At 32.9% G+C, this 24,351-nt stretch overlaps 3 protein-coding genes across 3 annotated transcripts; 2 read left to right on the forward strand and 1 right to left on the reverse strand.

The window, feature by feature from the left end:
- The first annotated feature begins 1,456 nt into the window (after positions 1–1,456).
- On the forward strand, positions 1,457–18,008 carry LOC123010865 (cartilage oligomeric matrix protein). The gene is made up of 11 exons (XM_044408031.1): positions 1,457–1,682; positions 4,680–4,850; positions 4,898–5,121; positions 7,628–7,820; positions 7,873–8,298; positions 9,065–9,165; positions 9,213–9,428; positions 11,027–11,724; positions 11,773–11,948; positions 16,977–17,714; positions 17,761–18,008. The coding sequence occupies exons 1-11, from the start codon at positions 1,607–1,609 to the stop codon at positions 17,871–17,873; spliced, it is 3,132 nt and encodes a 1,043-aa protein (XP_044263966.1). The 5' UTR covers positions 1,457–1,606; the 3' UTR covers positions 17,874–18,008.
- Positions 18,009–18,012: 4 nt separating this feature from the next.
- Positions 18,013–19,482, reverse strand: LOC123010866. The gene is made up of 2 exons (XM_044408032.1): positions 18,642–19,482; positions 18,013–18,550 (listed from the first exon to the last, which is right to left on the reverse strand). The coding sequence occupies exons 1-2, from the start codon at positions 19,434–19,436 to the stop codon at positions 18,110–18,112; spliced, it is 1,236 nt and encodes a 411-aa protein (XP_044263967.1). The 5' UTR covers positions 19,437–19,482; the 3' UTR covers positions 18,013–18,109.
- Positions 19,483–20,165: 683 nt separating this feature from the next.
- On the forward strand, positions 20,166–21,927 carry LOC123011298 (4-coumarate--CoA ligase 1-like). The gene is made up of 5 exons (XM_044408669.1): positions 20,166–20,283; positions 20,329–20,834; positions 20,880–21,197; positions 21,249–21,769; positions 21,817–21,927. The coding sequence occupies exons 1-5, from the start codon at positions 20,167–20,169 to the stop codon at positions 21,924–21,926; spliced, it is 1,572 nt and encodes a 523-aa protein (XP_044264604.1). The 5' UTR covers position 20,166; the 3' UTR covers position 21,927.
- Positions 21,928–24,351: the final 2,424 nt, after the last annotated feature.

Raw genomic sequence — 24,351 nt, forward strand, 5'->3', positions numbered from 1 at the left:
AAACAACACAATAATTAGCGAGTAAATTAACAAAATAATCAGGACGCCTTGCAATAAAATCATAACATCAGTATCGAAATTTGTGTTATGATTTTCGAATGTGTTTGTTTATTTAACAAACTAGTAGATGGCTAGTGCAGTTAGTTGCGCAAAATGTCGAATGCTGATGATCTACTATGTACCTTTCCAGAAATTACAGCGAAAGAGACAACATTGGTAAATGTCATGGTAAAAGTAAAAGCGCTTTGTTAAAAAAACAGAATTTTTGCTCCATGCCTAAACGGTAAAACTTTTACTTGTGTCATTTAGTCATAAAAGGCACGTTTGCGTTTAAAAATACAGGGTGCGCCAGAACTCGCGCCCCAGAGAAAAATACCATGTAAGGTACGATACCAAGAACATGGAAAAAATGTTAAAATAATTCTATCTAGAAGAATTTCGAAGTTATGAGAGTTTAAATTTTGTACTTTGATTATTTATTTCTGTTGGAAAAATAATTTTCAATTTTTTTTGCTACAGGCTATTAGAAGAAGAAACAAGGAAGTTGTATCCTAAATTGTAACTCTGTTTAATGTTATTTATGGCTTTTATTGGTAAAATTTTACTAAATAATTATAAAAAAACATGTGCAAGATCATCAGTATCATTAAATAGACATCAAAAAATACTTCTGTATCTTATCTTACTTGAAATTTTTCTCTGGGACGCGAGTTCTGACACACTCTGTATATTTATAATTTTATTAAAAAATATATATCAAATTGTTAATAAACAAAATATATTGTGGATGGCTTTGCATGCAAGTCCTTCGACCCTTAACAAAAACAAAAAGTAATCAGAGAAATGACAGTTTGTAAGATGAGTCGTAGCGAGTGGTAAAATTCGGTGAGTTTATAAATAAAATGACAAAAAGTGGACTGGGTAAAAATTGTTTGTATTTAAAAAAAAAAACAAAATTAAAGGAGAAATTATTCTCGTTACTTCTCGTGACACCAATCCATCAGTCATCACCAAACAAACCATGAAATGTCATAAAACTCGCCTCGACCTTTACGGCATGACATTTCTGTTCGATCCATTTATGAATCACCCCGTATAATTGAGCCAATTCGACCCGGAATGAGCAATAATTTGCAGGAAGTTCCTAATTGCTCAAAGACTAGTCCAAAACCTACGCTATTTTTTACCAATAAAGATAAAAAAGTGGCGCTCCCAAAAAAGCCCAGATTGGGCAATCCCGTCACTCACTCCTACATCCCGTCCCAAACACATATCTCAACAACATTATTGCTACAATTGGAAAGTGTTTTTGTTGTGGTTTTCTATAAATGGATATTACAACTGGGCCACGCATCCATGCCATCACGATGTGTCTAACAGATGTTTATGTAAATCGAAGCTCTTTTCTGAAGGCTTTCGTCCAACTCCCGAAATTTATTCAACACACCTAGAGAGAGAACTGGACAATAATTGGCTCGTGGAACAAATAAGGAGCATGTCTCCGATGACTAAATCCTACACAACATCACTCCAAGTAAGTCCACTAAGAGAGCACTTGTCCAGTCGCGAGCAAGGCGCTAAGTTGTGAAGTGACTGTGAAGAAGAGATGAAGGGGGTTGCAGCGGCCGTTTGGCTCGTGTGCTACGTCGCGACGCTAGGAGACGCCGTTGCTTTTGATACAAGTAAGACTTTCTAACAAAAAAATTTATTTTACTCCTTTTGTCAAATAATCACATGTTTCGAGTTACAAAATGATAGTTGAAAGATTTACCTTGAAAGGTTATTAATTCCACCCCCGGATTTTATGTAACTTCACGACCTTGACTAGTTTATTGTAACTGTGTTGTTGAGAATTACTGAATTAATACAAATAGGAAACATAGCTGTTTTAATTAAGAATGCACACCGGAAGTCCTAAAAATATCACCCACTTCTACATTATTTTTATTTTATTGACTCAGGATGATAAATTTGGTACAGTTTGTTAAAATGTTAGTGTAATTTTTTCAAACAATGAACCTACATTTTTTTTTATTTAATGATTCACAACAACAAATTTGGTAGCATTAATAACAGAACGATAATAAGAAATATGTATTTTGTGATAGAAAAATAAGAAACTCAGAAATAAAAGCTCTTATTATTGTGGAAAACATGGAAATAACAGATAAAAACATTTCAAAATGGAAAGTTTTAAAATTAAAATATCCGACTATTATAATTTTTGGTTTCACCTTTTAAATTAAACATTCTATAAAACTAAAACGAAAAGTTCTAAGGTAATCTTTCTTACTAAATAGGCATCCAAATAAATTTACAAACAAACAAAAATTTAATAACGGTTTTTATCTTTTTTTTTTTAATTTTTTGTGGATCCAGTAATTTAAACTTATATAGGGGTGAGTTTTAACTTATACGCATAAACTGAGGGAATGAAAGATTATGATCAAATACCTATAATAAGTACAATGAATGAAAAAATAGTTAAACAAAACTTTTTTATTTTTGTCGAATATCAATAAAAAATACCAATTAACTCCATCAAAATAATGAAAATCGATTCACTTAGCTATTAACAGACATGGCGTAAACAAATGTTATGTCGGCATTGGTGTCATCAGCGCAAATTATCAAAAATTTTAGACTATAATAGCGTTTTCAACACGGTATATTTTGGTAACTAAGAAACTTATTTAGATTAATTTTTTTTTGCAATTAATTATTATTTGGCATAACCTATCATACCCTAAACTTATGCGTATATATTTTTTTTCACCCTGTATAGTGTTGAAAGGTAATTGATTTGTACATTTAATGACTTAATTTGCTAGCACATAAAATAGTTAGAAAGAATATTGTGTTGCAATAGAAATTAAGAAGCTTAAAGATGGAGAGCTTATTAAGATAGCGCTTTCATTTATACCCTGTAAAAAATTAAAATACTTTTAAATATTATTTAAAATGTATTCCTAAAAATAAAGAAGTTAAAATCATATAGTTATAAACATAATATCCCCGATTGCCGATTTCAAAGCATTTTTTTCATTTCATAAAATGATTACATTTTTTTATAATACAATAAGAGTAATTTCTTCTTCAAAGCTAATGAATTTATATGTTATTTTTAACAATAAATGTACAAACTTTTTATTTATTAATATGTAACAATAAAATTTACAATAATCATATCTACAAGTGCGCCAGAACTCGCGCCCCATAGAAAAATTTCAAATAAGATAAGATACCAGGAACATAGAAAAATGTTTAAAAAATTCTATCTGTCAAAAAATTTTGACATTTATTTTTTGGCATTTGACATTTTTTATGTCTATTTAATGATGCTGATGTTCTTGTATATGTTTTTTTACAATTATCGAGTAAAGGTACAAAAATTTTGCCGATAAAAGCCACAAATAACATTCAACAGAGTTAATTTATGATATAGCTTCTTTGTTTCCTCTTCTAATAGCCTGTAGCAAAAAAACTTAGAATATTATTTTTCCCACAGAAATAAATGGGAGTCAAAGTGCAAGATTTAAACTCTCATAACTTATAAATTTTTATAGATAAAATTTTTTTAACATTTTTTCCATGTTCCTGGTATCTTACCCTTTGGGGCGCGAGTTCTGGGGCACCTGTATAATTTTAATAAAATTCACTTTTGCAAATAACTTGTTTCAATTTGGTATTTTCCACTAAAAACTAAAGTAAAGCAGAGTCCTGAAATATGTAAAAATACTTCCATAAAAATATCAGAATTAAAAAAAAATCTAAACTGTTTTAATAAAATTCTAATCTCTGAAATTTCAGTGAAAAAATTATAAAACCTTCATTAGTGTGCTGACAGTAGACTCACGTCTTATATGTTTTATTACGGTTGCTCAATATTTCCAACAATCTTGAAAACGTAATGTTTGTAGGTTAGTTGTAATTGCCAGTTATGGAAATAAATCATTGCTTGATATTTACCACAAGCACTGTTGCCTTAATAGAAATAAAATCTTGTTTGCAAAATAAACAAGAATTAAGCAACGTTTTTTTGACTGTTGTTTTAATTTTACAAGCCATAAAATAGTGAGGAGATTAAATTAAATCACTCGTCTTTAGACAATTTTTCTTCTATTTTAAAAGTGTGAACGAAATAACAACCAATTAGTCAGACAAAGTATCGCATTTGTTTCTTTCCTAGAAAGTGAAATAAATAGATTCGTTAATCGTGTTGAATCTAAAAATAATCGCCTTCAGATCAAACAAGCTGTTTAATTTCAACAATTGATCATGAGTATTGAATTTCATTACATTTCATTACAAACAATTAGTTGCAAAACATCATTAAACTCTTGTTAGAAGTGTATAACAAAAATAAAGTAGGATTGATTGACTCTTGTCTCCTAATAATTTTTCCTTGAAATAAAATTTCCGCCGCTTAAATGTTATTTCCCGTCCTCCTAATCATAATCTCCGTTTACGAGAATACTTGTTAAACCAAAAATCTAAATATTTACATTTGCAAATATACAATTCATATTACACTAAAACCACTGCCCTACATTTGCGTTTCATCCATTTTTCTCGAATCTCAGACAGTTCAAAGCAACACGGAACTGTTTGTGCGATCCCGTTGCCAATAATCACTCCTTATTTGTCACAAGTTGAGCTATAAAAACGGTACGTTGCAGCGACGACCAAACAACTGGAAGAAGTGATCGAAAAGAATGATTTCATCGTGTATATCAATCACATCAAACCCAAACGACGAATTGTACATAATGCAGAGACGCTTTTTGCGGTTGAATTTCCAGGAACCGATCAGAAATTCGAGCTCAAACTTGACAGAAGCACGAAACGAGGTTTGTATGAATTTCCGAAAGAATTACAAAATTAAAGTCTGATGTAGTTATTGTTGAAACTGTGGAGGATGGCCGCCGCAGAATCCAACACTTCAAAGTTGACTCCCTCCACGAGAATAGTATCATCAAGTCGCTGATTCTGGCCGTAAATCAGACCAAACCAGGGGCACATGCCACGTTGTATATAAATTGTGTGTCTTATGGAATGGTTGCCACCCCCAAGTCGATGAGAGATATGTATGAGTCCATGGTAGATCCAAGAGTAGAAGTGGTAAGTTCTTGAACCATTTTTTTAAATACACATACAGGGTGACCCAAGGGTACGTGCATGCTCAACAACTTTTTTTCTATCGAAGTTATCAACATGATTTTTTTTAAACGATAGATCCAACAATGAGGCACATTATAAAAATATTTCTATTCATATACAGGAGATACAAATACACAACTAAGTTCTGTTTTTTTTAAATAAAAACCCCAAATTTTTGTTACATTTTTGCATTCGCCTCTAAATTGTTAATATAACGCACCTAGACTTATCTGCAATAGTTTTTGACTTATGCCAATTTATGTGTCAAAATTGCGTCGTGCGTAGACCCACAAAAAATTCATAACTTTAAAACTATTCAAGACAATTTAACCAACTTTTTTCCGGTCGATTCCTAAAGCTTTAGCGCATTTTCTGAGATAAAGGCAAATTCAAAGTCAATGTTCCATCGCCTACTACGATTTTTTGAATATGACAAAATACAAAAAAAATACAAAAGACAATACTCGTAACTCTGATTTTTAAATACAACACTCTATATTTTATTGCATCATTGCATGGCATTTTTTATAGACTTTTTGTCGATCTAGGATTTATGGGGTTTACTTTGTAAAATTTGTTACATTTTTGCAAAATAAGAAAAGCTATTTTTTTTTCTAAAAAAAAAACACGAGTATTCCACTATCGTAAAATTTGACAACTATGCAATTCTGAAAAAAAAATGTTTCAATAAAATGAAATTGTAATAGAAACAGGAGTACATTTCAATAAAGAAAACAGTTTCAGTAATCTTTAGAAGAACAGGAAAGAATGATTAACAGAAAACAATGTAAAAATTTTGAGAAAAGACTACATATAGAAACTGCTCAAATAAGTCACCATCATGTTCCACACAAGCTGCTAGTCTTTTAGTAAATGAGCTCCGAACTCTAGAATGGAAGGCTTCCGTGATCCTGTTTTTCATATCATCTGCAGTTGTTGGACAATCTCCAAAGAAAGAAATCGATAGGAATAAGGTCTGGAGATCGCGCAGGCCAAGGAATAGTACCTCCTCTGCTTATCCACTACTCGATTTTTTTTTTAGAAAAAAAACCATCAACATTTCTTATTTTGCAAAATTTCACAAATTTTACCCTATATCGACAAAAAGCTCATAAAAAATGTCCAATAAAATATAAAGTGTTGTATTTTAAAAAATCGAGTTATTGCCATTTGTATTTTGTCATTTTCAAAAAATTGTAGTAGGCGACGGAACATCGACTCCGAGTTGTCCTTTATCTCTGAAAATGCGATAAAGCTTAAGGAATCGACTGAAAAAAAGTTGGATAAGTTATCTTGAATAGTCTTGAAGTTATGAATTTTTTGTGGGTCTACGCATTACGCAATTTTGACACATAAATTCGCATAAATCAAAAACTATTGCAGATAAGTCTAAAAAACCTAGGTGCGTTATATTCACAATTTAGTGGCGAATCCGAATTGTAAAAAAATTGGGGTTTTTATTTTAAAAAAACAGAACTTAGTTGTGTATCTTATTTTGGGACAGCCTGTATATAAATAAAAATATTTTTTTATGATACCTGCATCATAATCCTAAATTAAATAAAACACGCTGCAGCGTGCGTAATTTGGCCTTTATCGCACGCTGAAATTTTAAAGTTGTCTAGGTAACAAGAAATAGTAAAATTTCAAAACCAATTTTTATTTATTGACATAAATATTAAAATTACAATTACTATTGTTTGAAATTTCAAAGCCCGCCGCTTTAACCTGGTTACTGTTGTTTCTTATTTCTAATTTATAACTACTTAGTAGAAGCTTTTTCGTTTTCATTCTTCTGTTGGACGTCCATAACTCTTGATGAAGTTAATTCAGCAACCGATGTGTTCAGAACACCAGCAATGCATTTAGAAAAAACTATTTTGTTTGAAGTGGATTCTTCAATATAGCCACTACGCAAGTTTTGATTTTTCCGGAATTAATCGCAGTTCTGCTTGTTCTGCAAGCCTTTCTTCACTCGTTTTCTGAACGGATTTTTACAAACGTCAAAAAATTTGCTTAACAACGTAAACTAGTAACCGTCTCTACGAAAACGATTTACAAACAACCTTTGATAATTTTATTGTGTAAATTTACATCTTTTCAATGCTCATAAAAGATCGTAAATGGGCAGATATAATAAAAAAGAGCGTATAACACTCGTTTATAAGCGCCTTAAAAACACTTACGACGTTAAAAGCACTCCGCTGACACGTCGTGCTTATTAACTAGTATTATAATATACTATTATAATGTGCCTCATTATTGGATTTATCGCCCTAAAAAAAATCATGCCGATAACTTGGATAGAAAAAAAGTTATGGAACTTGCACGCACCCCTGGGTCACCCTTTACGATTAAAAATGTTTACAGAAAAACACAAAAATAAATACTGTGTTTGCGTTGTTTTTTTTTTCAAACTAAATCCTAAATTAAACCCTTTGTTTAATTCCTTAATGAAACCATTTAGTTCCATGACAAAAAATACCCATTATTCGTCGACGGCCACAAAGACCTCCGCATGGTGCTTAGCAAAAACAACTGCCCCGTCCAACCAGAAACCGACTATGACGACTCCTTCAGCTACCTCCGTGACGACCCCATCATCGGCGGCCGCAAAGACCACCGCGCTGACATCCCCATTCTCGACGCCATCGACACGAGTAAGTCCCACAGCTCCAAAACCCCTTCAAAACCCCCATTTCGCCCTTCCAGACGCCCTCTTCGACGTCATCAACAAACTCATCATTGCTGTCAACCGTCTTGACGAAGAAATCGGCCAACATTCGCAAGTCATTGACCATTTACGCCACCTCATCGAAGAATGCGAATTGTGCAAACGCAGGCCCCCTGAGTACGTTCGCCCCACTTGTGCTACACACAACCCCTGCGCTCCGGGTGTACGGTGTGAAGAGACCGCCACGGGTTTGAGATGCGGCCCTTGCCCTTCAGGATACATCGGAAATGGGTATCAGTGTAGGAGAGGACGCACTTGTAGAGATCAGCCATGCTTTCGAGGAGTGCAATGTTATGATGATGCGGAGAGGGGGTACCGTTGCGGGAGCTGTCCACAAGGATACGAGGGCAATGGGGAAGTTTGCCAGAGACGGAACCCTTGCGAGACCAACCCCTGTGGGCCAGGTACGTTGCCCTATAACTAGGATAATTAGTTGCTTGTGTGACTAGACTTTCTTCAAAATCGTAATTAATAAATTCCTAATAATGTACCTACTTGTCTTTTCGAATTTGTGACTTTTCTAGATTTAGCTTTAAAGGGAAGCTAAACTAAAACATATTTTTAAAATTCGAGAAAAACACCAAATTTTGACGAGTAGTTCAGCTTCCTTGGCAATTTGTGCGTACTTAACATGTGACTAAAACTACAGTAAGACGTGGTTGTCAAACCTACTAAAACGCTACAGTGGGACGTAGTTAGAGCATCTGGCTGCTGATTGGTTCAGTTTTTTGTATTCCAGGGTTCTGTAGATGTTATTAGCTGCGTGTGATGTGAAATACGATTAATTCTATGTAATAATCCTGTGTGTCTTAAATATAGTTGGTTTAAACAAAAGTTTTTGTTTTATTTGTTTTTCTTTTTATTAGGGTGTGTGCCTGTTTGGGGGCACCAAAATCCACAATCCAGTCCCAGAGTTACGACACCTTACGCCAGATACCCGTTTTACTAAAAGAACTACACTGTTTATGTATCGAAGCACGAATTAACCCTCCCAAAATTTTTATTCAAAAAAGTGGTAACTCACACACAACGCACCAAAAAGACTTAGTATTATTTTAGCATAGATTTTTATTATTTTTTTATTATATAACAATTGGAATGTCTATATTTTTTTAATAAATTTAGCTAAAAATGAGTGATTGTCGTTATTCATGGGCACTCCACTTATAGGAGTGAGATGTTATCCCATCGAAGAATATCCCTTTTACCATTGCGAAGGTTGTCCTCCCGGATCCACTGGAAATGGAACGAATTGTCACGACTTGGACGAGGTAATCAAAGCAGCCCCATCTCCCCATATTCTACCTTTTTCTTCCAGTGCGACCTAGCCCAACCTTGTGACGAAAATGTACCATGTACAAATCTCTCGCCGGGGTATAGGTGCGGCCCTTGCCCTCATGGGTTCACCGGAAGCCGCGGAAGCCAAGGAGTGGGCTTAGAGGAAGCCCTACGAAACAAACAACGTTGTGAGGACATCGACGAGTGCCGTGAAGCAGCCCCATGCGGGCCAAATGCCTATTGCGTCAACACAATGGTGAGACCTCTACATAAAAAACCACTTTTGACACAATCAAGTTTTTTCGATTTGTTTTGAGAGCATTTCTTAAAATGTCTTGTAATAATTATTAAAAACGTGTACTTGACAGAAAACTAAAGTCTGTTTTTTTTTTAAATGGAAATTACCAAGTCAACATTTTGGTGAAAAAATTGGTAGCAGCTTGTCTCCATAGCCAAAAATTTTGTTTGCTCTTTGTTTTTGTCCCTAGAAATTTTGTTAAAAAATTATGGTTATGTGTTCAAATTGAGATGTTGTCAAAATTTTGACTTTTAAGATCGTGACGATTTAATTGATTTGGAAAAACCTAACTTCAAAAAACATTTTGTGAGAGGTAAAATACCTTACTTTAATTTGGATAGCTTTATTTGAAAACAAACTATTCCATTTGATTTTTGTAATGTTTTCATCTTAAAAATACGCCTTTTTTTAGAAAAATACTAATGTTTGAGTTGGCAATATTGATTTTATTTTGAAGTTAACCTAAAGTCTGTTTTTTCTTTAAATGGAAATTATCAAGTAAAAATTTTGGTGAAAAAATTGGTAGCAGCTTGTCTCCATACCCACAAATTTTGTTTTCTCTTTGCTTTTGTCCCTAGAAATTTTGTTAAATAATTATGGTTATGTGTTCAAATTGAGATGTTGTCAAAATTTTGACTTTTATGAATCTTGTGTGCCTGTTTGCTCTTTGAAAGCGCTATAATTGAATACCTGAGGACAGACATCATTACCTAATGTCTAAAGACAGAATTCAGTGCTAATAATTTTGATAGTAAGAACAATGTTGTGGACAAAGATGAGGATCTTACTACAAAAACTTTGAAGAAAAAGGATGTATATAAAGAAAAAAGTTATTTAGTAAAAGATACAAGTAGGTATTATGATGATTGGCAATAAATTTTGTGTAATTTATTGAAATGAGCTCAAAGTTGATGCATTTTATAAATTCTTCTTCAGCTTTAGTTTCAAAATTGTTACTTTTTCAACTCGTTCCTCAAAAAACGATGCACAAGACACTAATTTAATTGCGTTCTTTCAGAGGTTCTTTCTCATTCATGTTTATTTTGTATTCTTGTTGATTTCTTGCTAAAAATTAAGAATATTTAGCAAACCTGTATTACAAAATGCGTCTACATTTTAACGGGCCCTTTTTCTAATTTCCTGGTTGCGAACTATTCGTTTCCAAATTTCGAAAAACTGTTAGTGTACCGAATTTGTTTCTTTTTTGGTGTTTCGTCTCTGAATTTTCTTAGACGATTTTTTGTATTGACGTTTGATGACATTGTTTTCAAATTAATTCAAAAAACCGGAACTGCCAACTTCCTTTATTAAAATTACCATGATTCAATTTACTAGTGATTCCAACGTAAAGACTGTTTGGCATTTCCATTTAAAAAAAAACAGACTTTACTAAATTTTCAAAACTAAACTTTGGATAAACCGACAGTATTTTGTGAGCATTTTGCTTCTATTCATTTTAGTAACGTTTAAAAAATCTCTTCGTGTTCTTCTCGAAATTAATGAATTATCCGTCCACATCAATTTTTTTTTTAATCACAAGAAGAAAATTTATTTAGGGTTCCTACGACTGTGTAGAGTGTCCCAATGGAAGATACGATCCCAGTGTCGGATCATGTCTTGGAGAAAACTATTGCCCTAACGGAATCCAATGCGATTCAAACGCTAAATGTGTCCAACACGGTCCGAATTCGTACTCCTGCGAATGCAAGACTGGATGGGCAGGAAATGGTATTCACTGTGGGCCGGATTATGACCTTGATGGGTGGTCTGACCAACGATTGCCTTGTCGAGACCCAAGATGTAAGCTTGATAATTGTGTGGATGTTCCTAATTCTGGACAAGAGGACAGTGACGGCGATGGAGTAGGAGACGCGTGTGATAACGATGCGGATAAAGACAGAATTCCCAACGATAAAGATAACTGTCCTTATGTCCCTAATTTCGATCAAAAGGATACAGACGGAGACAGAGTTGGGGATGCTTGCGACAACTGTCCTTATGACTCGAATCCGGACCAAAGAGACACGGATCAAGACAAGAAGGGTGACCGTTGTGACGATGATATTGACAATGATGGGATAAGAAATGAGAGGGATAATTGTCCATTGATTCCTAACAGGGATCAAAGGGATAGTGATCGTGACGGTATTGGAGATGTTTGTGATAACTGTCCTAATGTCTTTAATCCCAAACAGAAAGATAGTGATTTCGACAATATCGGAGATGAGTGTGATGTAGGCCCTGATCAAGATCAGTAAGTAGTAATTGGGCATAATTTCTAAAGATTTATTTGTACATTTAGCGATGGTATACCCGATCAAATTGATAACTGCCCCACAGTTCCCAACGGAAATCAATTGGACACAGATGGGGACAATATAGGGGATGCCTGCGATGATGATAAGGATAATGACGGATTCAAAGACCATCAAGATAACTGTTATCTAGTCTACAATCCAGATCAACTCGATTCTGATGGTAATACAATTTTTGCTACATTTTCATAGTCTGTTATGTAAATAGACCAAAATCTTTTAAATGACGATTTTTACGAGTAACATTTTATAATATACAGGGTGTTCCAATGAAAACGAGCCACCCCGAATATTTCATAAACTAAAACGACCTTGCAAAAACGCCGAAACAGGTCGATTTTGTTTCCGAGGGGGACATTTTTTGACGTAATTTTTAAATTAATTGTTAAAATTTTAAATACACCCTTTATTTTTCACTTTTAAATGCTTAATTTTTAAAGGGTACTTTGTGGGTAGCATTTAAAATAATTAAGGAGACAAACGTCAGTTGTCAGTGTAGAAAAATCCAAATCAGTGGTAAGAGTGCATTATAAACAATGGCGTTTGATGGATTTCCTCATTTAATTATTGCTTATGAAGAAGACATTAGAAGAAACAGGATAGAAAACAGAATTTATCAGCGTCACTTACGGGATATCACAAATCTATTTACTTTGAATGATGCTTTATTTTTGAAATTATTTTGTTAAAAAAAATTTAGTTTTCAAGATTTAGTTAATGCACAGCGGCCAGTTATGCAAAGAGCACAACGAAATGCTAGAATACCAGTGCACCTTAGAGTTTTAAGTGCATTGTACTTCTTTGGCCATGGTAGTTACCTTACTGGAATAGGACATAGTTACACGATGTCACAGAGCAAGCCTAGTTTAAGTAAGAATATTAATGAGGTGACCAATGCAATTATTCGAGGATTAATTAATATTTGGATAAAATTTCTTGTTAATGAAGTTGATCAAGATAGAATAAAAATGCGTTTTCAAGAAGAAAATCCCAATTTTTTTAATGCGATTGGAATTATTGACTGTACAGAGTGCTGCATTTTGGATGTCCGAATAAGGAATCTCCGAAACTAAGATGTTTAGCCAAAAACGAGTGATACATTCTGGGGCTCATTTTTTGAAAAAATAATATTGGTTAAAACCGCATCCCGCTATCGTCTTTTGTTTTCGACTTACAGACAAAAGTTGACATTTTGGCGAAATCTAAAAAAATTTATATCTTCGTTATTATAGAAGATATGGATTTGAAATAAAGACATTATACAGACACTTTTTTACGGGGAATTTAATAATGTAGTTAACAATTTTTTTTCAGTTATTAGTTTAGCCCTAATAAAATAAACTTGTTTTTTTTAATGGAAATCATAGGGGGCTATGGCAATATTGAAAAGCTTATTTTTTTCAGATCTAAAAAATATATATTTGTAACAGAATATTTTTTTATAACTATACTTAAAAAGTGAAATACATATTTTGTGAGATAATAGTTGGCCATGGAAAAACTATTTTACTCCAAATGTGTAAATAATAATCAATAAGAGTTTTGTGAACTGTAAAATAGATGAAAAAATAGATAAAATTATAAAGATTTAAAAAATACGATTCGGTAGAAGCATTGAACAAATATCAGAGTGCCTCAGAACAAAATTATTACATATTTAAAAAAAATCCAAAAATAAGAAAAACAAATGTGTCAACAGTCAACACAATTAGAAAAAAAAAATGTTTGATGATCTAATGGAGGTAGGATAACGTTTTACATATACGGAATTTGGGTATTTGAATAGCCATATCGTCATTTTTGTGTCATATAAAATATATTTTATTGAAGAATTAAAGCGGCTTTTCTTACTACACTCTTTGTATCACTAGAAGTTGCAATGGTAATGTTAGCTTGTTTAAAAACAAAGAAATGTTATTAGTCGCCAATAAGTTGATTTACAATTTATTTTGCATCTTTTTCATTACTTAGTACTTAGAAAACTCTTTCATTAGTGACACTGGTTGAATAATATAATTTAAATCCTTTTAGTTGAAGATGCAACATGCGAATAAAAATCAAAGATAATTTTTTGCTAAAAATGTATTATAATAATTTGTTACAAATATATATTTTTTAGATAAGAAAAAAACAAGCTTTTTAAAAATGACATAGCCATCTATAATTCCCATTAAAAAAATACAAGTATATTTTATTACGGCTAAACAATCAACTGAAAAAAATTGTTAACTACATTATTAAATTCTACGTAAAAAAGTGCCTGTATAATGTTTTTATTTCAAATTCGTATCTTCTATAATAACGAAGATATGAATTTTTTTAAATTTCGCTAAAATGTTAATTTTTGTCTATAAATCAAAAACAAAAGACGATAGCGAGATGCGGTTTTAACCAATATTATTTTCTCAAAAAATGAGCCCCAGAATGTATTACTCGTTTTTGGCTAAACCTCTTAGTTTTGGAGATTCCCTATTCGGACATCCAAAACGCTGCACCCTGTACACATATTAAAATTATTTTTCCCCCAGAAGAAAATTCTTTATATCCACGTCAACCATATTATTGTAGCAAAGAATATTACTGGCCAAAGATTCCAAACATTTTTCGTGATTTCTTACTATGCCTGCAAACTGAGGCTCAACAATTCTCGTTTTTTTTGTCTTTTCTGAATTTTCTTATTTTAGATTCTTTTAGAATGAGTTTCATCTGAAATGTGCACACCTTATGTGTTTTTATCTTTTTTGTGGCAAATCAAATAAAAGCTATTTTAACAGGCTTTTCAAAACTTTTCACCAAAATTGAATTAGACCATCCATTCATGAGATACAGGATGTTCTAATAAAAACGAACAAAAAAGAATTTGCAAAAAAAATGAAACAGGTTAATTTTGTTTTCAAAAAAGACGTTTTTTGACACAATTTTAAAAGTACCCCCTTTAACTTTTCCCACCTCAGTTTCGAAATTTCAAATGACACCAACTCACTTGCGACAGATCAAATAAAAGTGCTTGTAAAATGTTCTTTGAGCCTCTTTTCTAAAGTTGAATGGGATTATCTATTCAAAAGATAATCTCCTTTTTGTGTTTAATGTCCTTGAAAAATATAATAGCCTGATTGCGTAGAAAATGGTTTATAGAACACAGGGAAATAAAACACTAAATTCGTCCGACGTTTCGATACTTTAATTGTATCTTCTTCAGGCGAAGAATTTTTGTTGGTTGGGCGAGGGAAGCATGGCACATTCAAGGAAGAACTGACGTACCGAAACGTCGCGACGAATTTAGTGTTTTATTTCCCTGTGTTCTATAAACAATTTTCTAGGCAATCAGGCTATCAAAAGATAATGTTTCTAATTCGAAATTACTTCTAATAAAAACTATTAAAATAAATTACAAGAAATATACTAATATTGTTATAAGTATTTTTGAAGCTGTAACAAACATATTTTTATTGCTTTATTTTATTGTCAAAATAATCGGACTAAAGGACAGAGAGCAATAAAGTTTCTTATAATTTAATGTAAGTATCTAAAAAATAGCAATAAAGTTCCTTTCAACATACTGACTGCTGAAAGATTAGTTTTTTAGCCGATATTTTATGAATGTATAAAAATCATTTCATTTTGGAAAAAAGCTTTTAAAGAGCATTTTAAAAGTGTTTTCATTTTTTTTTATCAGTAGTGGTAGGTGCTCTTTTGGCATAGAGGTTTAAAATTGCGTTAAAAAATGTTTATTTTAAAAACAAAATTAACCTCTTTCGAGTTTTTTTTGCAATTTTTTTTAAGATAGTTTGTATTCCTTTGTACCTATAAAAAATATATTCACAGAATTTTGTTAAGATTAAAAACTAAAGAGATTTTTTATTAAATTTGTTTACCAAGAAGTGTCAATAAATCAAAGTAATTAATTAAAAAGTATTTAAAATGTTGTTTTCTAGAGTTGTAAATAATCAAATAAGTTTTACAATGAAAATGTTACTTAAAAAACTGTACTTTTCTAAATTTCATTCTACCTATACAGTCCCGTTTAATCGAATTTGATAAGACCGAGAAGAGGACCAACGCTACGAAATAAATATTCGGTTCAAGCGGAATAAAGAATTTATATATTTTTAAGCTTTTATTTGAATGATATTTTGTAAAATGAAATATTAGATTCTGAAGAAAATTTACACTATCAAAACTCCGCATCATTTATTTTGTTTATAATATCAGCTCAAATTGCGATGAAAACAACTAATACGATTTTGTAAAGGCATGTAAAGGAGTTTTATGGGTAGTAGCAATATTCCAAGAATCATCTTCAAATATTTTCATCGTAGTATAAAAAAGTCTACAGATATGATACCAAAATTGTTTAACTGCATCTATTCTGCTAGAAAAAAATTAAATTTCTTGAAATAATTTGAAAAAGTGATATAGTTTTATAGGAAACGTTACTACTTGTCACTTGCCTCCTAGTAGTACACAATTTGTAATAGGTATCACCAATAGATTCATTCAAATTACTTGAGATGTAATCTTTTGTAAAGATGTCCACCGGTTACTGAGATAATCGAAAAAAAGATCTTTTAGCTTTTTTTAGCTTGCTTAGGAAATTTCTGAACTTTTTTTTAGATTTTTTTTCTTCTTTTAATGTAGGAGACCTGTCCCCAAAATCTTTCAAAATTTTTTCCGGACATCCGGACCTCCAGTATGATGACTTTCTGCGCATATTGTGTCGTAGTTTGTTTTAAATTACGTTTATGTATTTTAATTTTTTTGCATCTTTTGTCGTTTGAGTAATTCAATTTTTTTATTTATGATTTTATTAAAATTTGTTGCTCGTCTGGCGCCCCCTGGATATGGCGCCCGCATACGCCGCACGCCCTGCACCCCCGCTTGTGGCGGCCCTGTTTATTAGAACACCCTGTTATCTCATGAAGACGGTCTGATTCAATTTTGGTAAAAAGTTTTGAAAACCTTGCTAAAATAGCTTCATTTGATGTGCCACAAGTAGGGTAGTGCCTTTTGAATTTTGAAAGTTGGGGTGCGTGGGGGTTAAAGTGACACTGGGGGTGATTTAAAAATTACGTCAAAAAATGTCCCTCTCGGAAATAAAATCGACCTGTTTCGGCGTTTTTGCAAAGTCATTTTAGTTTCTGAGATATTTGGGGTGGCTCGTTTTCATTGGAACAATTCAAAAAAATTTTAGGCGATGGTCGGGGCGACGCTTGCCAGTGCGACACCGACAACGACACTCACTGCGACAACGTCGACAACTGCCCCAACAACTCCCTCATCTACCAAACCGACTTTAGCAAATACCAAACAGTAGCTCTTGACCCGGAGGGCTCTTCTCAAATTGACCCAATCTGGGAGATCTACAACCAAGGAGCTGAAATTACTCAAACCCAAAACAGCGACCCTGGCCTCGCCGTCGGCAACGACAAATTCGATGGTGTTGATTTCGAAGGCACCTTCTATGTGGGCACCGACGTCGACGATGATTACGCCGGCTTTATATTCGGTTATCAAAGCAATAAACAATTCTATGTGGTAATGTGGAAGCAAAACCAGCAGACTTATTGGGACAGCAACCCTTTCCGTGCCGTTGGAGAGGCAGGTATTCAGATAAAACTAGTCGACTCGCAAACCGGCCCTGGAAAAATGCTACGGAATTCCTTGTGGCACACTGGAAATACACCGAATCAAGTGAAATTGCTCTGGAAAGATACAAGGAATATGGGATGGAGACCGAAAACGTCGTACCGCTGGTACCTCATCCACAGACCCAGAATTGGGTTAATCCGATTGCAGATTTATGAAAAGGATAAGAAAATTACAGATTCTGGCAATATTTTCGATAAAACTCTTCACGGAGGACGGCTGGGAGTGTTCTGTTTTTCGCAAGAAATGGTCGTTTGGTCCGACCTGGCATACAGGTGTAACGGTAAGTATGAGAGTTTTTTAGAAAAAGTTTTGAAGGTTTTCTTTAGAACGCTTACCTGAAGCCGTCTGGAATGAGTTGCCCCACAAACTAAAAGGATCAATTCACAAAGATATCAACAGACCACATCGTATTGTTTCAGGAAATCCGTTCTTACAATAGTCAAATTACTGTGTTAACCAACCTTTTTGTGTTCTTTTAGGGCAAAACTTTGTAATTTTATGTACTTATCATGTTTCAAATAACGTTAATTGTGTTGACAGTGTGAATTTTTGACAATAAAGTAATATATTAACAGAAATTGCACTTCACATTTTTTTATTTATTTGTTAAGAAAAAATAATTTAATATAAACAAGCAATTCTTAGTAAGCTTCAGCCACTTATTTTTCTTACAACTCAAATCAGTCCATTAGCAACACAGTACTTAACAATATCCTTAATTTTTCTCACAAAATCTTCATTTGGAGGGCCTTGAAAACCCTCAATAAATTCTTCAATTGATAATTTTTCATTGTTGGAATTCGGCCTCTTATTTATTTCCATTGTAAGAATCTTCAAAGTTAAAATTGCAAGAGCAAAACCAACTTTTGCATATTTCTTCCAGTGATCTTCCAAATTTTTTAATGAAAAGACTTCTTCAATGTTGCAATCCAACTCTTTCAAAAATGTGTCCAAATCGATGTGGTAACTTTTCAAGAAAGTGTCCACATTATTTATATCATCAAAGGGACAATTCGTGAACAGAAATAGTGAGAGATCCAAAACAGGTGATCCAAATTTAACTAATTGCCAATCAATTAACTTAGCCCTTGATGGAATATTACCATTTTCATTTTTCTGAAAGAAACAATTTTCGGTAAAAATTGCCTAATAGTTGCCAACCTCTTCTAGCGAAGCGTTTTGTTAGTTGCATAACCTCAGTACAAACCTCGTAATGAAAAAGAAAATTACAAGTGGGATCTCCATGAAGCAACACACTTTTATCTGGAATTTCATTTAAAATATTCTCCAACAATGTTTCAATCTCATCTTCAAATTTTCTCAACTTTTGTATAACATTATCATCGCTGAAAAATTTCAGCGCTTGATTCAAATTATTTCGTATGATGCTAACAGTTTGTTTATTTTCGAAAACACTAAAATAGCCTTTGTTGAGTTGTTCTCTATGCTGTTGATTTTTTTCCGGTTGTTGTTTACCGAAAGCAAAACTCAGTGCGTGTAATCTGGCAAATTCTTGCAAAACTTTGAAAATATGACCTTGGGTTAATTCCCCGACCCACTTTTCGTATTTTGGCACCCATCCTGCATTCTGCAGGATTATTGCTTCATCTCCGTCATCCAAAGTCGCAGCGATGAGTGTCGGCACTTCGATTTTAACACTTCCATTATGAAATTCCACCAAATCCACTAGAATCGTGTTATAAAAAAATGCTTCTCTCGCGAAAAGATCATGCACAGGAATGATCTGTCGAAGGGTTTTATCCGTGGGGCTGCTTTTAACCACTATATCGACGATATCGACAAGACACCCTTTTCGACACACTATAGACAAGGATGTGGATGCACAAAAAATTAAATTTTTATCGCTTAAATCGGCGTTTTTCAAGGTCACTCTTATCGTTTTATAACCCGCTCGAATTGGTATTGTTTTAATTGTGTTGGTGACAAAATCATTGACGATAAAATCGGGGCACAATTTTCGACAACTCTTGCAGATACTCATTGCTAATAGCGAATAACTGGGGCGTGGTTTATTAACGCGCACTTTTATTTGGGTTAGTTATTTTTGTTATGTAATTGAAATAAGGAGCGCTCCTTTTGAATTTACCGCCAATTTAATCATTTCTAAAAACTACCACCACCAGCACACAAGTGTATAATTAGTTGCATATAACGTAAATAAAAAAATTAGTTCAAATAATTAATTAGTCTTCGTTATAATAAAAATAATTTTTTATATAAAATAAAGTTATCTATAACTACAAAAGTATTTTTCAACTTAAATAACGAATTATTTAATAATTTTACATTACCATTATTGTTATTATTAATTGAAAGGGTTATTGCAAAAACGTGACAAGCCACACATTTTTTTACATAACAATCAAGATTTTAGACAAACCACACAGTCATTTGTGCATTTATCAAAAAACCTAAAAGTTATAATATCAAAATATAAATTTCATAGATTTTTCTGAAACCCAAAATCCTATTTCTCAATAATTTGATGATGTGGCTTATTACGTTTTTACAATAAGCCCTTCAATTATTCAAAACAGTTGTCGTTTTAGTTTGTTTTATAAAAATTAAATCGATTATTGTGATAGTTAATGTAATTACCGCAATTGTCTTGTTTTAAATAAATTACATTCTAAATCCATTATGGCAATTAAATTACTTTAATATTGATAAAAAATACACGTTCTAATGGCATTAGAAGCCAAACGTTTACCATGATGAGTAACCATATCATACAAGGATCTTCTGATACTTTTCACATCCCAAATCAATCAATCGGCATTACTTTCTACAACGAATTAAAACGAAAAAATTCAGAGAAAATAGCGCTAGTAAGTATTTCCGTTCATTTACTGTTTTACCAAAAAAAATTTTAGGTTGATACTGAAGAAATAAGTTATGGAAAACTATTCAAAGCTTCCGTTAACTTAGCTTCCCAATTAACTAAACTGGGACTGAAAAAAGGCAATGTGATATCAATCGTGTCCCAAAATAATTGGAAATACCTTGTTGCAACAATTTCCGGTTTTTACATCGGTGCCAAAATTAATTTCCTCAATCATGATTATACTTCCGGCGAGCTTAAACACTTTTTTACAATTTGTCCACCAGATTTAATATTTTGTTCAAAAAAGTCATCAAATAATATATTTTCTCTATTACACGAAGGGATTTTGCCCGAAAATATAATTTTGTTCGATGAAGAAGAGTCGGAAAGCTTAACTTTTGATCATTTGATCAAAACTGATTTAGATTTTTGCCCAGTCGAAGTTCAACCGGAAACAGACATCGCCATTATTCCAACATCCTCAGGCACCACAGGACTGCCAAAATGTGTTTTATTAACACACGCGAATCTTAGAGTGCCGTTTCTTCACTTTGGGTAAAGTTATTTAACAATTCTTCTAAAGAAAAATTAAATTTTTAGTGACCGCAATTTTTTGGACTTTAAAGAAGACGAAGCAACAATCGGAAATTTACCGTTTTTCCACATTTGGGGCAACATTATTGCCCTGACTAGCGTTTTCTACGGCGTCAAATTAATCATAATTCCGAAATTTCGACCCGAAGTTTATTTGAAAATCATCGAAGATTACAAAATTGAGACACTCTTTACCGTCCCTCCACTTCTGCTATTTTTGGCCAAAAGTCCTCTTGTGAGTTTTTACGAAACTTCATCAGTCAAAGACGTTATTTGTGCAGCTGCTGTTATTACCAAAGAATTGGAAGAAATGGTTAAAGACAGGTATTAATAATACCATAATTCTAGTTAAAAAATAAAAACTGTATTTTTCAGATTAGGTTTAAAAGCTGTTCGCCAGCTTTACGGTATGACTGAAGCCTCTCTCGGCATCACAATGTCGCCAATAAAAACCGAAAAAATCGCCAGTGTAGGCAAAGTCTTGCCCACTAATAAAATCAAAGTTTGTGATATTGAAACTCAAGAGGCTTTAGGACCGCATAAAATTGGGGAATTACGAGCCAAAGGCAGCGGTTTAATGATGGGTTATTTGTCTAACAAAAACGCAACAATAGAGGCTTTTGACAATGATGGTTATCTCAAAACAGGCGATTTGGGTTATTATGATGAAGAAAACTTTTTTTACATTGTTGATAGGTTAAAAGACATCATTAAGTTTAAAGGATTTCAGATATCTCCTGCTGAATTGGAAAACTTGTTGATTCAGCATCCTGCAGTGAAAGATGCAGCAGTGATTGGAATTCCTGATGAAGTAGCAGGGGAAATAGCGATGGCTTTTGTGGTCAAACAACCGGATAAAAATGTGACGGAGAAAGAACTTGTTTGTTTTGTTAATGGTAAAATTGTTTTTTACGAAGGAATAAAAAGAATAAATTGGTTTTAGGGAATGTTTGTGCACAGAAACGGCTCTACGGGGGTGTGAGGTTCATCAATGAAATTCCCAAAACGTCCAGTGGTAAAATATGGAGACTCAAATTAAGAGAAATTGTATGAGGAAAAAATGGCTTATTTGTTGGCTTCTTTGGTGTTGATGTTGAATAATATAAATGTTAATACAAAAAGTTGTTTCACTTATCTTTGTAACTAAAAACAATATCAAAGTTTGCATAAATTTTGAAAATGTATTCTTTAAAAATTACCCAATTTTGAAAAATTAAACACCTGTAAAATCACTTATCTAATTACTAGCCCAATCAACGAATAAGTCGTAAAATGCATGATCAAGAGAAAAATTTTTGACTTTAGGGTTGTTAAAAAATTGAGCAGGTGGTGGGGAGGCACCAAGAAGGTGTCCTTTATGCTTTTTTATATCACAAAAAGTAAGTGTTACAAAAAAATGAAGCTTAAAGCACAAAATCAAAGCTCATAAAATTTCCTACAACATAGTCTTTGCGTTTTTTTGTATCTCAAATAGTTTTCAAAATATTTGCTAACAAATATGGCACTTTATTTGCAAATTACACTAAAAAAATATTAATGAATTAACGTAAGGATTATTGTAAAAGTTGTAAGCATTGTAATTGGACCGTTTAAGCTTGGCCGTTATAATAATGTAAAAAACCAATCACGATAGATTTTTGTATTCATTCAAAAAATTTAGTACACTGACTGATGTGATTGGCCCGTTTGAAGTCGGCCACTATAATAAACGTGAGAAAGCCAATCACTTTAGACTTTAGATTGATTCAAAAATAGAGAATTAATTCAGCCAATCGAGACGTTTCAAAACATCGTGCTACAAAAGACAGTTGGGGAGACTAAGAAAGTGTCAGATGTATTGGTTTAAAAATTTTTACAGTTGCAAGAAAACATTTAAAAATTTCTTAAAGAAATGCTTAAATTTAAAAAAATGCCAATCCAGAGTTTTCAAAACATCGTGCTACAAAAGACTGTTGGGGAGACTAAGAAAGTGTCAGATGTACTAGATTAAAATTTTTTAGACTTGCAAAAAAACCTTTAGATAGTATACAAGTTTTATAAGGGTTTATTTGGCGCACGAATGCCAAGTTAGAAAACGAGCCGTAGGCGAGTTTTTTATAGGATGAGTGCGCCAATGCCATTATAAAACGAGTATGTTTTTTTGAGTTATTTCTGCCGTCTGTCATTAAAAATAAAATTTACAAATTATTAGTTATTAGTGTTACAACATAATAATAATAAATAAAATATGAGAAACAGAATTTAGTTTGCACTCCGCCCGAAATTCGCGAAATTGCCGAAGCAACAACGCAAAATTTGTTACCTGACAAGTCAAAAGCGGCATCCAAAAACTAAATAACCCTAAATTCATTAAAGCACAGTGTGCTTTTATAGATAGCCATAAACGACTCCTACTGGAGGCGTTAATAAACGTATTATGAATGCAAATTAAAAAAAAATTCTTAAAGAAATGCTTAAATTAAAAAAAAATGTCATTCGAAACGTCTCAAAACATCGTGCTACAAAAGACAGTTGGGGAGACTAAGAAAGTGTCAGAAAACCCGAATTAAAAATTTTTTAGACTTGCCAAAAAAATAAAAAAATTTCTTAAAGAAATGCTTAAATTTAAAAAATGTCAAGCCTGATTTGGCTCAACATTCCTAATTGTTGGGGGCTCATTCTCAATTTTTAGATATGATAATAATATTTTTTTATAAAAATAATAATAATAAAATTTCAAACAACATACCTGATACTAATAATTGTACATAAACCACATTTTAGACAGATAGCAAAGCTTATGGAATAATAGCAACATTTTACAGTAAATACTAATACAGCACCGGTTGCTAAATAAATATTTGTATTTGTGTCTATTTGTCATTTTAAAAATACTCATTTTCTCATTTTTTACCTCGATTTTGTCGTCGAAAATGTTAAATTTTTATTTGAGAGAAGCAGAATGCAATATAAAATTAAATAAAGCGTTGTCTATACCACAAATAATTGGAATATAATATGACAATTTTACCATAAAAGTAGATCGGGAAAATCCTATTAGATTTGATAATGTAATTTTTTGAATCAGTGTTTTGTAGCGATAGTTCACATCAATCTTTAAAATATATTCTAAAACTAAGGGAAAAAATATAATATCGCTAATAATTATCATTTATTATTTATTTAATTAATATATATAATAATAATTAATACTTCCCACATTCTTGTACCAATGCACAGTCTTGCAAGACTGTGCATTGGTACTGGGATAGTACTGGGATAGCCCAGCGACCTGGTCCTCGCCTTGGTCTGGGCCTTGGCCTTGGCCCTAGCCCTGGCCCTGGCTCTGGCCCCGGCCATGGCCTTGGCCCCGGCCCCTGCCCCTGCCTCGCCCTCAGCCACTGCGACGACTATAAAATTTGAAATTAGAATATACTCATGACTTGCAAACTAAATAAATACCGTTTTGATTTACCACCGGTCGGTGGTGGTGTCGGCG

Source organism: Tribolium madens, unplaced genomic scaffold (assembly GCF_015345945.1).
Source record: "Tribolium madens isolate multiple individuals breed KSU strain unplaced genomic scaffold, Tmad_KSU_1.1 Scaffold_91;HRSCAF=231;Tcas5.2_LG7, whole genome shotgun sequence".
In the NCBI taxonomy this organism is placed as follows: Eukaryota; Metazoa; Arthropoda; class Insecta; order Coleoptera; family Tenebrionidae; genus Tribolium; species Tribolium madens.

What these genes read in the sequence shown, in the direction of transcription:
- LOC123010865 (XM_044408031.1), top strand. Translation starts at nt 1,607, where the DNA reads ATGAAGGGGGTTGCAGCGGCCGTTTGGCTCGTGTGCTACGTCGCGACG. An exon ending in CGCCGTTGCTTTTGATACAA is followed by an intron (nt 1,683 to 4,679) that starts GTAAGACTTTCT and finishes GGTACGTTGCAG; the next exon opens with CGACGACCAAACAACTGGAA. An exon ending in GTAGGCCCTGATCAAGATCA is followed by an intron (nt 11,725 to 11,772) that starts GTAAGTAGTAAT and finishes TTGTACATTTAG; the next exon opens with CGATGGTATACCCGATCAAA.
- LOC123010866 (XM_044408032.1), bottom strand. Translation starts at nt 19,436, where the DNA reads ATGAGTATCTGCAAGAGTTGTCGAAAATTGTGCCCCGATTTTATCGTC. An exon ending in ATTTTCTTTTTCATTACGAG is followed by an intron (nt 18,551 to 18,641) that starts GTTTGTACTGAG and finishes TGTTTCTTTCAG; the next exon opens with AAAAATGAAAATGGTAATAT.
- LOC123011298 (XM_044408669.1), top strand. Translation starts at nt 20,167, where the DNA reads ATGATGAGTAACCATATCATACAAGGATCTTCTGATACTTTTCACATC. An exon ending in GTGCCGTTTCTTCACTTTGG is followed by an intron (nt 20,835 to 20,879) that starts GTAAAGTTATTT and finishes TTAAATTTTTAG; the next exon opens with TGACCGCAATTTTTTGGACT. An exon ending in ACTTGTTTGTTTTGTTAATG is followed by an intron (nt 21,770 to 21,816) that starts GTAAAATTGTTT and finishes AATTGGTTTTAG; the next exon opens with GGAATGTTTGTGCACAGAAA.